Genomic DNA, 18,186 nt, shown 5'->3' with positions numbered 1-18,186 from the left:
TAGCATTGGGCATCTATTTTTTTGCTGAAAATGCTACTTGGCAGGGCCGTAACTAGGGTAGTGCGACCCGTGCCATGGCACAGGTCACCACAGGGCAGGGGCTGCTGTTTGGGCCTGCCAATTTTCCTGTTTATTATAATTCTCACTTGTAGCTTCCTCTTCTTTTATCCCCAGCAGCTCCTGGTCTCCCCTATCTCTTCCCTGGTCATTCCCCATGAGGCTATGGCCCATTTTAGGTGCAGAATCTTATGTCCCTATATAAAAATGGGGGGGGCACCAATAGTCTCTCTGGCACAGTGCACCAAAAAGTCTAGTTACGGCTCTGCTTTTTAGACTGTGTTGATTAATTTGATATGCTGCGTCCATTGCATCACAGTACTTTGTATGCTGATTCAAAGACTCAGGGCCTGATTCAGCATTGCACGTAAGTACAGATTCCCGATTATCGGGAATCTGCACATGCGCAAGACCCGTTCTGCGCATGTGCAGAACGGGTCCTGTGTGATCGCACGCAGCCCCTGCTATGCCTCTGCCTGATTGACAGCAGAGGTATTTACGAGGTGGTGCGGGGACCCCCTGCGTTCCCAGAAACGGGGGCGTGTTGTCCCCGTTTTCCGAGAGTGGCAAGGCCAGGATCTGCATCCACGGACTCAGGGCCTGATTCTGACCCGCTCGCGTTTGCTGAGCGCTCGCAAGCGAGTCGATGGTGCCCAAGTGCGCATGCGCATGACGGAGGCGCCTCCGTCGTGCGCATGCGTGGGACCCGAATAACGACGGCCAAGCCGTCGTTAAGAGTCTCGCACCAAAGGGGGCGTGTTGTCGATGGTGATTGACAGCACGCCCCCTTTGGTGGGCGTGCCAGGGGGCGTGGCTGCCCAGACGGTGGCGTTCCTATGGGAGGCCGCTCCAAAAAGGAGCAGGTATGGCCCTGATTTATAGCAAGCGCTCTGTCAGAGCGTCCGGCTCTGAATCAGGGCCTCAGTTTCCTGGCCTTGCAAGCCGGCTAGCCTGTGTAAGCTGAGGCTTACTCAGCTGGCAGGTGCCATCCAGCAGTGCTGGGATCGCAAATGCAGCAGGGGGTGTCAGACACCTCCTGCTGCATGTGCATATTTGCAAGGACAGAATTGCAAAGCTGCTTGTGTGGCTTTGCAATTCCGTCCTCTGCTAAAGCAGCCCCTCAGTCGCACACAGATATTTATGTTTTGCATATCAAATTAATCAGCACAGTCTGGTGCATCCTAGTAGCATCACTTAAGATGCCCAGTGCTAGGAAAGTCTGACGGGACCTTGTGCGTCGAGAGGGGGCTGTTTAGCGTGACTGCAGCAAAGATGTGCTAAGACACATCTGTGCATGAGTAGTTGTACAAAAAAAAGACAGACTTACAAAAAAATATATACTTATAAAATGTAACTATATCCTATCTTTAAAAAAGTGGCAAAATATTTAAAGCAATCTTTGATATAGATGAGAGATTGATATTATCTCCTGGTGTCTGCAACACTAATTAGTATAGCTAGATTATTCACACATAATTATATTGTGTGTGGCTTTAGAAACTCACTACTCTTGATTGTATGCTAGAGAAATATCTCAAAGTTAAGAAAATACCTATATGCAGAAATAAACTATATTGCCTCTGATAGAGAGCAGTAACGTTCTCAGTATCACTGAGGTAAAAATACCGGTGGAATATCCTTTGTCCTCAAATAAGGGACATATCACCCACATATAGCTGGTTCACATAAATTGAAAATTAATAAAGTCTTCTGATGAATTTAAATTAATTTAATGTAGAATCACCTCTTTCCGCTTATATCTTAGATACATTTAAGTTAATTTATGACAAATCTCGAAGGAGTGTGTTTGACTTGCATTTCAATGCCCTTTCTGTACTAAACTTACATGTAAATGCCCTCACTAAAGCGCATGCTAACACAAGTATTGTATAAGATACTGTAATTCGATATCCAGTTGTATGTTGAGCGCATCTAATGTGTGACTTCTTATGTGAAACTAATATTTACATGCAGCAAATGGACGTCCAATTTTAAATCTGTCCCTGTATGTGCAAAATAGGAAAATTTTGTGTCTTTTTTGCATTTAAAACATTATTCTGGAAGCTGGGTCTTTTAGAGTTTATCAGTGCAATATACAAAAGAACACTTGGCATTACTGGTGTGCTTAAATCCAAGTGTCCCTGGAAATTAGTTTTGTGTAGTTTATATCATACTTGTTTACCCTCCCAGAATTTCAGGGAGACACACGAATAGGGGGGAGTTCCCCAAGCTCCTGAGTTAGTTGACAACTCTCCGCATGCCACCCACTTCTCTCTTAAAGTGGATGGGGATGTGGGTATGATGACAGGAATCATATTAGTGTAGCACTGCGTCATGACTCTTAATGTGAATCGCAGAAAAAAAGTTGTGGCCCTGCCCTTCCAGTTTGTACCTTCCACACAGGGGTGTATCTAGAGCGCCCCTGGTGCCCCCCATCCCATTGGCAGTTAGTAAACAGACACCGTAATGGCTGTACGAGTGTCAATGGCCCCCCTCCCCTCCCTCACTGTCCTGCAATGATGCTTATGACTGAGAGATCAGACTTTTGACAGAACTGACCAGTGGCGAACGCATGAATTTTTATTGGGGGGTTCCTATATATATATATATATATATATATATATATATATATATATATATAGGACAAGGACAGGCGCCTTATAGTGGCAGAGGCAAGTATTAATTAGGAGGAAAAGCACACACACACACACACATATATATATATATATATATATATAAAATATAAACACTGATCATACACACACAACATTCAGTACAACACACATAGCATTCACAAAGCATATTTACAAACTCACACACACGTGTGGGCTCTGCTACTTGGACCTCCTCCTAGGTGCCGGCTGCTGGGCGACCATGATCCGCCTTCTCCCACGATGACATGCTCCCTCTGAAAGGTCTTGAACTGCAGCACAGGCGCGCTTCCCGGACCCTGCCAGCTCAGCTGTCAGTGCTTCCGCGTCAGGTGGAATGACGCGGAAGCACTGACAGCTAAACAGGCATTGGCCGGGCAGCTCTGATTAGGGTGGGTGGCCTGACTCTAAGAAAACAATTTGGTCCGTCAGGGGGGTTTCGCTACTGCTGGCCACGGGTGGCACTGCCGGGTCGTGCCAGCGCCTCCCAACTGGCTGGTGCCCCTGGCGAGTGCCATCCTGGCCAATAGGGAAATACGCCCCTGCTTCCACAGGATGGGTCTACCATAGTCCTACCTGCAAGAGTGGCCTATATATAATTTAGAATGAAGACTAATGTTCATTTTTGTCATGTTTCAGGCAAATTCTAAGTAAAAACAACAGTCATACAAAGAAGGTAAGTTTATTTTTTCTATCCCTTTACTCAATGATGTACCTCCAAATACAAACTCACCCTAATGTAATCAGAGTTATTGTAAACACAACAGTTATCTGCTTTAAATGCAGAAGTGTAACCATCAAGCCTTACTGACATGTGAGTTTGTTAAGAACACAAAGACATAAGTTAAATATGACAAAGAAAGTCATAATGCTTACTGTACAGAAAAAGACTGCAAAATCACTTAGTGATTTTTACACTTGCATTAAATTCTTTTTTTTTAATCCATTGAGGGCCATTGGACCACTGGTCTATATACTCTATTTGGCACATTAAAAATATTCGCAATCATTTTGCTCCTCCCTCCTCTATTTTCCCGTCCTGCAGGCACTGTTACTTTTTTAACCAAGCTCCAGACGGCTGAACCAGTGAGAGTAATGTCATTACCTCTGAAAAAATTAAAGCCTAATCAGAGTCGACTCTCAGTGCACCCTTAGTCAATTCAGAAAACAAAATGTATAGTAAGTATACAAATGCAGTTTCATGGGTGACACTGAACTGACGAGATATCTCAAGTTTGCCCATTCCTGGTGGGTAGGCTCACTGGACAGCTGTGCTTGATACCTTCTGGGCAAATATGCCATATTTGGATGCAAAAAAAATCATTAAACCTTTGTAAAATTGTTCACAGAAGTCCAATAGTGGCCCAACTGAGCTGTTCAGTTGAAGCACCATGCCAATCCACCCATACCTTACCACTAATATACCATCTGTGTTCCTAAACATTTGTTTACTATTCACAGATCACAGTGTACTAACAACAACTAATGAATAAAAATGACTATCTTCCTCCATGATCTGATTCCTTCATAACACTGGAATCACAATGTCCTGATTGCAATGAAATTTAGAAACCACCTTAGGTTGAAAAGATGTTTGCATCTGAATTGCAGTCTTCTCCTCATAATTGATCATAAAAGGAAACTTTTAATACAGAAGTCCCAGCTCTGACAGCCTAAAGCCGTCTTTTTCTGCTCATTATTTACTCTGCTTTACTCTAGAACCTGTTGTTTCAAGAGCATCACATGAGGTGAAGGGTATAATCAATTATAGTCCGAGCAGTATTGAAAATGCCTAATATGCTCAAAACCCTGTGTATTAATATGATGTTGTCTGTAGCTCTCCAAAACCAGATCAAAGGAGCCGCTCTAGAAAAATTATTTTCTTCAAAGTTGCCGAAACTCCTTGCTTTTCTTGGTGACAGGGGCCCTTCTGTTTAAGTAGGCCCACATGTTCAGCCCCACTATGTTGTTGGTGTTTGTTAGTACAAAATTGGTCTCCTTTCCGCTGTACTTGTTACTCGTTAAGGCAGTCATTTCTATTTGAACTAATAGTTTGGAGACTATCCTAATAATTAACTGCGGCTCATAGTCACCTTGTCTGTAAATGTTAGTTTAGTTTGTCCCAAAATCTTTTCTATATTTGCAGGTAAGCAATAAAAAAGTATTTTTGTTCACCTTGGTACATTTACTTTTGTATTCACTTTGGGTACATGCTGAGGTGGGTTTTTAGTTGTGGCAGTTGGCTGAAGGAGGTGATAAATAACCTTATTGAGAGAGCACTTTTCTGGTCTTCTATTGTTCTCTGCATATTATAGCCTAGCGAGCTGACATGTTCACAATTCTAATTTGTTAGCTTAATATTAGAGATATGTACTCCTCCATAAAACTGGTAAAAAATATCTCTTTTCTCAATAAAATTGAGAAATATATTTGAACAGTTGTGTACTCCCATTTTTAAGATCACATGGGTGCTTAAGGGGCTCATACGTCTAGCCACTATCGCAGCAATTCCCCGTTTTACGACTGCAGGGTCGGGGAATCAGGAATTTTCAACATGTTGAAAAATTTTGATTCCCAACACCAAAATGGTGAGAATCGGCGGATTGGGTCGGATCGGCAGAACGGGGAATCAGAGCATTAGATGTATTGGCCCCTTTATTTTGTAATTTGTGTTCACAATATATATATGAAAAGCACTCTACATATTTGTTTCAGATAATTGTAACAAAGTTACACCAACCTATTTGGATATTAGCAGGGCATATTCAGGTGTTAAGCTTCAGACCAAGATACAGTAGGTGTTATAATGATCAGGGCCGAAACTAGGATTTTTGTCACACTGGGCAAGACAGTAATTTGGCGCGCCCCCCCCTAGTAATTCCCCCATTGTAATGCCCCCTGAAGCACTGCCCCTATAGTAATGCCCGCTGAGGTAATGTCCCTGCAGTAGTGCCCCTGTACTAGAGTGCCCATATGGTAATGCCCCTGCAGTACTGCTCATATAGTAATGCCCCTGTAGTAGTGCCCATATAGTGATGCCCCTGTAGTAGTGCCCATATAGTGATGCCCCGTAGTAGTGCCCATATGGTAATGCCCCTGTAGTAGTGCCCATATGGTAATGCCCCTATAGCAGTGCCTATATGGTAATGCCCCCATAGTGCCGCTTACACAAAAAAAAAACAATACTTACTTTATAATGGTGAGCAATATTAGTAATAATTTGCTCACCTGTGTGAAGGGTTACCATAATTGTCATCAGAGTCGAACACTTGTAAACAAATGCAATAGGAGGAACCAAATAAGGTCACAGCAGAAACAAGTCCATTTTGCAAGTCCAAAGGTCTGTTACACAGGTTATACAACAGCCAGGCAAGGAGAAAAGCAGAACTAAGTCTATTTAGAAAGTCCTATGATCTGTTGCATACTGTAGGTTATCCAGCAGTCAAGCGAGGGAGAAGCAGAAGCAACTCTGTTTACAAAGTCCCATGTTCTGTCGGTTTAACAAGTCCAAACAGTTGTTACATAGCTCATTCAGCAGATGGGATCTTCCAGCAGAGATGGATTCCGAATAGCACTAACTAGTTTATCAAACAGAGTTTACTGAAGAAACCGAGCTGGGTGGTAATTGTGAACAGAAGGTATAGTTAAACCAGCAGACAAACAGATTAGCGAGATGCTCCACCATCTCAGGAACTAGAGACTAATCAACTAGCAAAGAATGCCAGGTTTAGATGCCTTTTCTAGCATCAGGAGGCTGAACTCAGGAGTCAGAAACACCATCAGCCACTGCACCTGTGCTCACTGCTCTCCATCTGTTTCCATCCTCTCCTCTACATCAACGGACATTGACTGCGAATGCCCAGTACCCATATCCCTAAACCAATTTTTCAAAGTAAGTGCTCCGAGTTCTGAACAGGTGAGCCACCAACGCTAAACATACCGCCACATGTGACTATTGGAATCAAGTATATCACAATTATAGAGAGTTAGACATTTGAATGCACTAGCTTTTACTTTACTTTCCAGTCTGCCTCATGGTTATGCTATCATTTAGTATCTTCCTCCTTACATTATTTACATGATTGAAATAGAGCCAAAGAGATAGAGACAATTGCCATATCAGATCATGCCCTGATATGGTTGAATATTAAAAACTCAACCACAGAGGGCTCTCACATTTCCCCATATATCTAAAAAAGGGTTGGTGAACTTGTGTGAAATGGAGAAGGGGTGTAAGAGTCCAAAATTTTGCAACTAAGGATCAGGGGCGCATTCAACCAAGCTCCTGAAAGTGATGTGTCGAAGAAGTGTCATGGTCTGGCACTATTCTTAGCCCCCAAAATGTGTTATTTCTGGGTATGATCTTTTCTGTTATAATTTTCCTCCAGGTGGGTACCAAAAATTAAAAGAACTTGTGCTTATGTATGCCAGACAAACGGTATTAGGGTACAATGGGTGCATTTTTAATCACCTATTCCCGATGTATAGGTATTGGGAAATATAACACCATTGTCAGCTGGTGGTTGTGTGAACAATAGTGTAATCTGTTTTCAGTATTGCCTGAGAAAGAGAACAAAGTGTCCTAAAAACACGTAGCAATTTTGGAGCAGAAGAATATTTATTTCCTTTTACTTTTATTTTTGTGTCTTTTTTTGTATTACAGTTAGTCTTGATTTTACATGTTCATTGTTTAATGTCATTGTTATTTTTTTTACACCTCATATAGTGGTTTATACTTTATTGGATTAAATATCACAATAACCTATTATTTATTAATACCCCATTTTGTGAAATTTTCCCACTGCTTTAAATTTTATCCAGGATATTATGGTTTAAATGTTGCATCAGGGTTCAATGATTCTACCTCGCATTGTCCTATGGCAATATCGGAACTGGAGGATTTACTGGTGGGATAAAAGCTCCTGGAGAAACTTTCCTCTGGGTTCTTTTCTGATTCTTCAACCGGCTTGCTAGACTCTGTATGGACCAGAACAAACTGTCAGCACAAGAGGATTTACTGGATTCGGAGCAGGACCCTTGGGTTGGTCTGGACTGGAGGCTGCATGTAGGAAACTGGCAAGCTTGATTAGGTTTCATATGGAAACGGTGCATGTGGTAATGCTTTGCGGACTCGGGAGTTGTGCCATATGGAAGATGCGACAAGCGAAATCCTGTGGAAAGTGCACAGCACCAGGGTTACTGGTGCTGTTAGGTAGTGCTCACGAGTACTGGATATAGTGGAGCTGGATACTGCGCCCAGCACAATGGTTGCTTGCATTGCAGTGCTAGCAGGTACTGGATACTGTGGAGCTAAATACTAGATACTGCACCCAGCACAATGGTTGTTGGTGCTGCAAGGTAGTGCTTGCAGGTACTGAATACTGTAGAGCTGGATACTGCGCCCAGCACAATGGTTGCTGGGTGCAGTATCCAGTGAATTACATCCAATGAATCTATCCAGGCTCAATCCCCTGGTCCTTAGCCCCTCCAGTAGATCAGGTATTGCAAGTGACCATGACACAAGCAAGGATCTATGATCTTCTTAACTTCATATTCGATTCCTCGTTGTGTCTGAACTTTGGAAGATTTAGGAAGAGTAGAATGAAACCGGTTGAGTGGCTTCAACAATGAGATCTGAAATAAGTTGGGCAACCGTAGTTAAGATGGTAGTTGTAACTTGTAGGCCATAGGATTGATTACTTGCTTAATGGGAAATGGATGATGAAGCATGAGCAAACTTCATTAAGGGCACCTTAAGCCTCAAATTCCAGGTGGAGAGCCAGACCTGATCCTCTGGGTTAAGATTGGGAAAGGCCTGACATCTGTGATCTGCATAGGACCAGGAGGAGAAGGCATGCAGGAGGGAGGACAGAATTTTTTTCCAGTTCCTAGTAAATTGACGAAGACAGGTATCGGATGCAGGTAATGGAGCTTATGGTAAAGGCGTAAACGCTGGAAAAAAATAGGAGTTCAAAGAGGTATGATACTGATTATTTTGAGTGAACCCCTGGAGATAATAATTATAAACTGCTTTGGGGTAAAAAGATGCAATTCAGTATGTTTAGCCAGGCATTATCATGGATTCCTGATAGCTTCACAAGATTTCCTTCTATATGTAATGATTGGTGAATATAGTATTGTCCCCTTACCTCCCTTGACTGTATTGGCTATGTCTACAGTTCTTCAGGAGTGGTTTGCCTTTTAAAATATTTGTATGCTTTGGTTGCATATATGGTAAATGTACAATATGGGAAATGGGATATATCTGATATAATGAGCTTTCATGATTAATTGATGTATATTGCCACGTTTTTATAATGTAATGGTCTCTATACTTTGACCTAAAACATTTCACAAGTGTTCTAGAAATGAGATGGTAACATTATCATGACATCTCACAGATGAAAGAGGTCAGTCACAATCCAAACAGTAACAGCTATAATTTAATCATTACGAATTCATTTAATTTCAACAATGTACCGTACAGTACCTGACAAGGGAGCTCAGTATTCTGACACATTGTCCTACCTCCCTGTTATTTATTTCCCACTATTATTTAGTGTTCTACTTATCTTATATATTACTCAAGTGTGTTAAAAACATTTTTATTATATACAATGTCAGTATCTCATAATATTATCATACACCATAATATGGAAGGAGACACATACAAAGAAAGCAATATGAGAAAGAAAGGTTAATATAAAAAAAAAGAATGGTTAAGTAGGAGGGCTGATTGAAAAGTAATAAGACTGATTTTTTTATTCAGAATCAGATGACTCCACAGGATCTGAACATTTTTATTTTTCAAAGTAGCGTCCTTCACATTCAATACATTTTTGCAGCGTTTCAACAATGATTCAAACACATGCAGTAGACTGTTTTGTGACATCACTTTTAGTGTTGTAGACGTGGTATTTTTCACTTCATCATCTGTTGAGAACTTCTTTCCGCGCAGTTGTTTTTTCAGGGCTGGGAATGCCCTGGGTGTTCCAATGCTGTCCCATTAATTTCAGTCAGTGCTGCCAGTGCAACAGCAGCAACTTGTAGTCGGGCATTGTCTTGGAGCAAAAACCGCTGTTTCTTCAGCAAATGTGGTCTTTTCTTCTTCATGGCTCCACACAGATGGGTTTTCAGGACATTTGCATAGTAGTCACCATTAATTGTCTGTCCATGGGGAACCCAGTGCTGTAGGAACATACTATGCGCATCAAAGAACAGCAGAAGCATGACTTTACACACCAAAGGAATCACATAATTTTGGGGGCGTAGGCGAATTCTTCCATGCACTGGACTGTTGTTTGGATTCCGGATCATAATGACGAATCCACGATTCGTCACAAGTCACAATCAATGTCAGGAATCGGGTATCCTATTCAACGGTGTTCTCGCATGATTCAACTCGTCGTTGCATCTGCTCTTCTGTGAGATTTTTTGGGTACCCACCTGGCACACACGTGATGCATTTCAGTTCCTTTGTCACAATATTTTGAACCCGTTTCAAAGTGAAGCTGATAGTTTGTGTAAAGTTAACTCTCTGTCATTTTGCATTATCTCCGCGGATTTGGCAATGTTGACATCTGTAACTGAACGTGCTTCATCAGTCACTCGCGTATTACCCTCTTTGAAGTACTTTCACCACCGATATATGGCAACACGGCTAATTGTTTCTCCACCGTATGCTTGCCGTACCCTTTCATGAGTTTCATTTCCGCTTTTTCCAAATTTAACACAAAATTCAATCACACATCTCTGACGTAATCTCACAGACACGTCTTCCTCATCCACCATGACGAAACGTACAAAGTAGACTACGCTTCTCAATATCCAGCATAGTGTTACCACGTCCCCCTATGGGACAGAAAAACAGAGGCAGTCTCATTACTTTTCAGTCAGCCCGCACACAAATAAAACCAAACAAAATAAGGTATAATTAGTATTTATCATCCAAAATAAGAAAATATCTAAAACGTATATGGCAAGCTTGTATTGATTTCTAAACATATAACATTTTAAACATAATAATGTAACTGAACAAAATATCTTGCACTTAACTAAACATCCTTTTGTTCAAATAGCATCTGAAAAACTAGGCACGTCATTGGTATAAGAAAGCTGTCATGTATTGCATAGCACAATGCTCTCATGCATTGAACAAAAAATAGGTCTACCAGAAAGTCTGTGTTCTCTTAATAATACATAATAATATCCAATTTCACAATACTATAATGTTTGGTTAGTGTGGAGCATATCCGTAACTAGGCATTTTAGCTCCCTGGGCAGGAGAGAGTGCTGCCCCCCCTCCTCCCTATTGACACTACTTTTAAACAATCTATATGAAATTCTGATTTACAGTACTGCTGCTCATGATTGTCTGAAAGATAGGACAGTGGTCTGTGCACTGAGACAGATCGGGTGGTGAATTTATTTCTTTTAAAAATAAATATGTAAATAAATCACATGTGGATGGTACGTGTGAGCATACAAAGCAGGATGCAGTCAGGAAGCAGACGGTTGAAATGCCGACCGCCGGCTTCCCGACTGTCTAATCCTGGCAGGGGTCTAATGATAGGCGTCGAAATCTTCACTCGCTCCGGGGCTTCACTCGCTCTGGGGCTCACTACAAAACGGTGCGGCTGTCAATGTTGATTGACAACTTGCCCCGTTTTGTAGGCTGGGAGGGGGGATGGCTGGACAAACGGAGGCGTTCCCGAAGGAACACCTGCCGTTTGTGGGCGGCCCTACTGACACCATTCGTGATGTCAGTAGTGAACTTCCAGCTCTATTAGAGCAGGAAGTTCCCTCGGGCTTGTGGGAACCGAGACCCTACCACAAGGGTCTCGTCGCAAGCCCGATAATTGCGACCATCGCCAGGCCGCTCGCAAAAGGTGTGGGTGGTCACCCACAGCTATGCGAGTGGCCTGGAGGCGGATTTTTTTTTTTTTTTTTTTAAATCTGCCCTGAGTCAGAGCGAGCGTTCGCAAATAGCGAGCACCACTGAATCAGGCCCACAGTCCCACAGTGGGACTGCCGCTGGCCTGGGAGACCAGCACAAACCGGATCGGGTAAGTGAGAGCCAGGCTTCCACGTATCGTGACACATCAATGACAAAATATAACTTTTTCTGCCTTTATTGTAAAACTGAAAACATTTAGCATCCCGCAGTATCGGTTGAAATAAGATCCTTTTGTGCCAATAATTTTGGAAAATATGAGAATGGATCCCAGTGGCATATATTACTCAAAGCGCTTGTTCAAAAAGCTTTCCAAAATCTTGAGTTAAATAGACAACCTTGATTCTAGATTTAGGCTTAAAATGTCTTGACACTAACCCTCACAATAAGAAATTCATAGGTCCATTGGTAAGAGAGAATTGGTAACATGAGGAAAATCCACCAGCTGATGTTGGGAGGTTGCATATAGAGAAATCTAAAACATAGTGCTGAATAATGATGTGTTATGGTTGGCCACCAGTAATTCCAGCTTATTAAATTTGCAGTCTTTTTTTCTACACCCATGCCAGCAGTATTTCCATTGTAGTGATGTCAAAAGATTTCAAGTTGAAATTTGGGGTAGGAAAAACTAGTTGAGTGGTATAATGAACATTAAGCTGTAACATCAAATGTAGTAAAACCTTCTAGCATATGGAGTAGCAAAGGGCTTGTCGGGTCATCATGTCTTCTCTAAAATAAAAGAGTATGGGAGTAGCTCTGAACTGACCTTGTGGTGTGTTTTTGCATCTCTTGGTTGTCAAACAGCTGAGAGGGACATCTGCTTTAATATGGAATGAGCCTACATTGTAAATGCAGTTAAACTGGTCAAAGACCAAGGTCTGTCTGGCTTCTCTAGCATTTTAAATGTCTTGAAGTAATTCCAAATTACAATGATCCATAAAGATGGTGCTAGAGATTTGTGTCCTTCAAGTAGATATTGCCATTCTTTGAAAGCTAGGCAGATGGCTAAAATATTGTAATTTCTTAATGCATAGTTCTATTCTGATGAGAAGGGGCTTTTAGAAAAGAAAGCACAAGGGTGTATAATTATCTTCATCCTATGCTTTATCGGATGCATCCACCTCTATAATAATGGGGCAAGTATTTGTTTTCTGATATATATACAGCTATGTGTTGATAGATGTTTTTACTGGAAAAGTTTTTTGGGATCAGAAACAAAAATATGTCAAATTTAACAATTCATTTTATTGTTAAATAAAAAATTATTGCTCTTTTGTTAAAGTACGAGTATTTGTGTGTTGGCATATCTAGGAGAAAGGGAAAAATAAAAACTTAAAACCCAAAGGAAATAAAGAATCATGCATGGTCAAAGGAGAGGAGCCTTGGTAAGTCCGTCTTTCATTTGATTGTTTTCTATTCCTTTACGCATCACCATGATGAGTTATGTAGTTCAACATTATATTTACTAAAGCACAGGTTCTCAAACTCGGTCCTCAGGACCCCAAACAGTGCATGTTTTCCAGGTCTCTTCATAGATTCAGAAGTGAAATGATTAGCTCCACCTGTGGAACTTTTAAAATGTCAGTGAGTAATGAATACACCTGTGTACCTGCTGAGTGATCTGGAAAATGAGTACTGTTTGGGGTCCTGAGGACCAAGTTTGAGAACGAGAATAGAAAATAACAGGCGCTATAAATATTAATAAATTAATGTAAGAAGACCACAATATAAAATTAAAATTAAACACAGAACCAAAATTTAATAAATGAAACAAAAGATACAAGACAATGGATAATATAATAATATGAATTAATAAACCTAAGACAATAAATAATGAATGTAAAAAATGGACAATGCTTATTGTAGATATAAATGTATAAAATCTGCTAAACTTAGCTCTCAACCCAACGCTAAGGGCTAAATCTACACTATATATCTTAACTTTTTTTTAGAATACTACTGGACATTGCGAGTCCTTTTTCATATTCACACTGTGCCATATAGGCTGAACTATGCTCAATATTGGTGTACTAATTAACATTCTTCCATAGGTGTGTGAGAGTGATTGATACATTTATGCTTTATGGACCATTCAAGAGTCACCCACTAACGATATAATTTAAGGATATCTGTTACTGTGTATATGTTAGCATATGTACTTTGTGTGTATTGCTACATTACTCACATGTTATCCTACAGATCCGTTTTCCTGGTCAGTGCAGATTTTATACATTTATATCTACAATAAGCATTGTCCATTTTTTACATTCATTATTTATTGTCTTAGGTTTATTAATTCATATTATTATATTATTATATTATCCATTGTCTTGTATCTTTTGTTTCATTTATTAAATTTTGGTTCTGTGTTTAATTTTAATTTTATATTGTGGTTTTCTTACATTAATTTATTAATATTTATAGCGCCTGTCATTTTCTATTCTCGATCTTTTGGTAACTTTTGGGAGGTTCCAGATTCCTCCATCCTATGACGGCTGCTCTATATTTAATTAATCCCCTGGTCCTCCATCCATTCCAGATCTATCTCTCAGTCCACTGAGGTGGAATTAGTCCAGCGCCTACTTTTGTTTGTGTGCAAGTTTGAGAACCACTGTACCTGCAACTATTTTGGTGTTAAATGTTTAGTGACCTTAATTTTTATATTCTGTTACAATACATGTACCCAGTGGTGTAACTAGGGTATTTGGAGCTCAGGGCAAGTTAAGAAACAAGTATGGGCTTGCGCCTAATAAGTGGACGTGGCCACATGCCACAAGGGGCATGGCCACTGAAAATGGGGACGTGTCAACCTGACACCTCTGTTTCTCGCCACTCTGGGAACATTCCTTTCCATTCCATATGCACATTAATGTCCCCAGTAGTAGTGCCCCTCTTGCAGTGCCCACTGTAGTAGTGCCCCTTATGAAATGTCCCCAGTAGAAGTACCCCTTATGCAGTGCCCCCTGTAGTAGTGCCCCCAGTAGTGCACTCTTATACAATACCCCCAGAAGTGCCCCTATACAGTGCCCCCAGGAGTGCCCCCAGCAGTGGTCCCCTTATAAAGTGCCCCCAGTAGTGGTCCCCTCTATGCAGTGCCCCCAGTGGTGGTCCCCTCTACGCAGTGCCCCCCGTAGTGGTCCGACTCTCAGACTCTCATTGGCTGCTAAAATAAAAAACACACCGCCACCGGGTAGTACGTGTGTACTACCCGACGGTGGTGTGTTTGTGTTATTGTGTAGTTGCCCAGAGCTCCTCATGCAAATTTGTGGCCGGCAGTCTTGCAAGATACATAGCTGCAATGCCTCCAATGCCTAAAAGTAGTAACTTGAATATTATTTGGCATGAATGTCATTAAAAAGTATAAGATTATTATTTCAATATGTACTGTACATTTCATTGGCAGGGATGATGTTTACAGCTTTCACTCTATAGAATCTGATGATCCTACAGTAGAACTTGGGGTAAGTCAAATAATGAGCTTATAGTGGATACAAATATTGCTGTTCAAATCGAAGATGAACTGAAGTAACTCAAGAGTAATAACTGTTTTGTTTGCCTAGCATAAACAGTTTTGATGAAGTTGTAATACTTGTTAAACACACAAGGGGCTGTTCAGTGGTTAATAATACATGATTATTTTTAAAATGTTAAATTGCAATTTTTTTGTTTTGTTTTAGGTATCATCACTTGTTCTGTCAGAACAAATAGGCAGCAACGCAATGTCCAAAGCAGAGTAAGCCCTTTGGTTTTACTATATGTCCTGCATTTTAATATAATATCTTGCAGCGGTGGGCAATAGGTGGCCTGGCATGACAGTATGGATATGGTTTTTAAGAGAAGACCAATACAGGTGGATAAAATTCTTGTGTGATATTAAACATGCAAAAATTTATTTATTGCTGCTGTTCAATATAATATTGTAATCCAAAATAAATGCATACAGTATGTATTGTTATAAGGAACAATATTTATTCTGGCAATTACCACTAAAAAATTACCAGTTATACTGTGGTATAGATGACCTAGTGTATTTTGGACACAGTAGTCCATTTTAATCAGCGGGTGATGGGAGTTGTGATAGACTGAGGTGTCAGTCTCCTAATGCATCTTTTCACTTCCTGCTTTACTGGTGGTGAAGTACAGGTGCTCAATTTGGTCAAAGGACATTCAACAGCTTGTTTTCAGCGCATGCAGACCCTACACACATGTTCTCGCAAACTTCCTCAAGGAATCGATGATTGATGCATTCAACAAGTCAGTAGGATGATAGTCTTGTAGATGACTGTTAGATGCAAAAGATGTCTGCGGGAACGCAGAGTCTGCAAAAGCGAGATTTTGTTTTGCACAATTTGATATTGAAATGAAAAAGAAGGTATCTGAAATGTTGTATTTTACTGTAAAAGGCATCCCTGATGGCTGGTCTTAATACCACACAAGAACCTTATCCATTTGTTCTGTTCTTCTCTTACAAATATATGCTTGGCAGCAGTGGTCGAAGTGGAAATTTTGAAGTGGGGGTATGGAAATATCAGGGAGGCTTTACTTAGGCAGGCCCAATCCTGAGCCCCCCTTATATTTCCATAACCCCACTTCCTCCCCTCCCAGCTCACCTGCCCTCACACCTCACTGCACAGCTCACCTGCCCTCCCAGCTCACAGCACAGCTCCCAGCTCACCCGCCCTCACATTTCCCAGCACAGCTCCCAGCTCGCCTGCCCTCACACCTCCCAGCTCACCTGCCCTCACACCTCCCAGCTCACCTGCCCTCACATCTCTCAGCACAGCTCCCAGCCCACCTGCCCTCCGAGCTCACAGTATAGCTCCCAGCTCACCTGCCCTCACAGCACACCTCCCAGCTCACAGCACACCTCCCACCTCCCAGTACAGCTCACCTGCCCTCACTCCTCAGCTCCCAGCTCATCTGCCCTCACACCTCACTGCACAGCTCCCAGCTCACCTGCCCTCACACCTCCCAGCACAACTCCCAGCTCACCCGCCCTCACACCTCCCAGCTCACCCACCCTCCCAGCTCACATCACAGCTCCCAGCTCACCTGCCCTCCCAGCTCACATCACAGCTCCCAGCTCACCTGCCCTCCCACCTCACAGCACAGCCCCAGCTCACCTGCCCTCCCACCTCACAGCACAGCCCCAGCTCGCCTGCCCTCCCACCTCACAGCACAGCTCTCCTGCACCCTCAACACAGCTCCCAGCTCACCTGCCCTCCCAGCTCACATCACAGCTCCCAGCTCCTCTGCCCTCCCAGCTCACATCACAGCTCCCAGCTTACCTGCCCTCCCACCTCACAGCACAGCCCCAGCTCACCAGCCCTCCCACCTCACAGCACAGCCCCAGCTCACCAGCCCTCCCACCTCACAGCACAGCTCCAGCTCACCTGCCTTCACATCTCACCTACCCTCATACCTCCCATTGCATCTACCCGCTCACCTGCCCTCACGCCACAGCTACCAGCTCACCTCCAAGTCCCTCCTAGGTCATCTTCCAGCACACACTACTCCGCGCTGCACCCTGCTGACCAGTGCCAATCTGCACTCTGCTTACCGGCGCTGCACCCTGCTGACCAGTGCCGCTCTGCACTCTGCTTACCGGCGCTGCACCCTGCTGACCAGTGCCGCTCTGAAGTCTGCTTACCGGCACTGCACTCTGCTGACCAGTGCCGCTCTGCAACCTTCAAGTTCTGACCGGCGCTACTCCCGCCTCTTCTCCTCACTCCTTGTCGGCGTAGCATATTGAATTTAGCTCCAGCCGCGGACTGGCAGCCAATTATGGGCGGCCACATAGCCGCCCCCGATTGACTTGCGGCCGGGGCCAAATTCAATATGCTGCAGGTCGCTGCTGATTGGCCACCGGTCCGCGAAGCCATGATTGGCTCGTGGCCGGAGCCAAGTGTAAACAGGCAGCACAGCCGCTTGTTAACTGGCGCTGGGACAGTGACAGTCTCAGCGCCGGGTGCCAAAGTGAAGTGCCGGTATGACATACCGTTTCATGCCGGCACACTTCGAGCACTGCTTGGCAGACATTAAACTTCCTAACGGCTGATAATGCCCTGAGCCACATGCTTCAAATACAACCTTAAAACAGTGTATAATAAAATAATGACAGGCAACTTTGCGTCATTCAAATTTATTACATTTTATTTCAACAATAATTTAAATTTAGTCTGAATGGTAATCAATTAAATATACAGCATATGGCGTCGAAAGAAAAATGGGCAGGGAAACAACACACATACAACAAACCTACTCACTGGTGTTCAACTCTACTCTCAACTGGAGGATGGTGTCTTCACTCCCGCAAGGGTAATGTCAAACTTTATGAGGAGAGCACACCCAATAAAACTTTATAGCTTTATCAACAGCAAACATATGCTGTTCTTACTTGCACGCCAAACACAAGAAAACCAAACAAACGGGAGGAATGGAAAAATGTGAAACAAAGAGGCCTCATATTACCAGAGGTAGAGCTTTAATAACAAATCTCACCCTATGACATCAAGGCTAACTAGT

At 42.5% G+C, this 18,186-nt stretch overlaps 1 protein-coding gene across 1 annotated transcript in view; it reads left to right on the top strand.

Annotated features, from left to right (window-relative positions):
- The window catches only part of SYCP2 (synaptonemal complex protein 2), a 457,471-nt gene that overhangs the window by 285,288 nt on the left and 153,997 nt on the right, over positions 1–18,186 (top strand). The window contains exons 25-28 of the mRNA XM_088482789.1: positions 3,348–3,384; positions 12,973–13,046; positions 15,065–15,122; positions 15,339–15,394. Of these exons, the coding sequence (XP_088338915.1) occupies positions 3,348–3,384; positions 12,973–13,046; positions 15,065–15,122; positions 15,339–15,394 (225 nt within the window). The remainder of the gene's footprint in view (positions 1–3,347; positions 3,385–12,972; positions 13,047–15,064; positions 15,123–15,338; positions 15,395–18,186) is intronic.

Source organism: Taudactylus pleione, unplaced genomic scaffold (genome assembly GCF_031769625.1).
Source record: "Taudactylus pleione unplaced genomic scaffold, aTauple2 ptg000018l, whole genome shotgun sequence".
Classification (NCBI taxonomy): Eukaryota; Metazoa; Chordata; class Amphibia; order Anura; family Myobatrachidae; genus Taudactylus; species Taudactylus pleione.
Note: the sequence above shows the minus strand (reverse complement) of the source record. Positions and strands in the feature narration are given on the sequence as shown.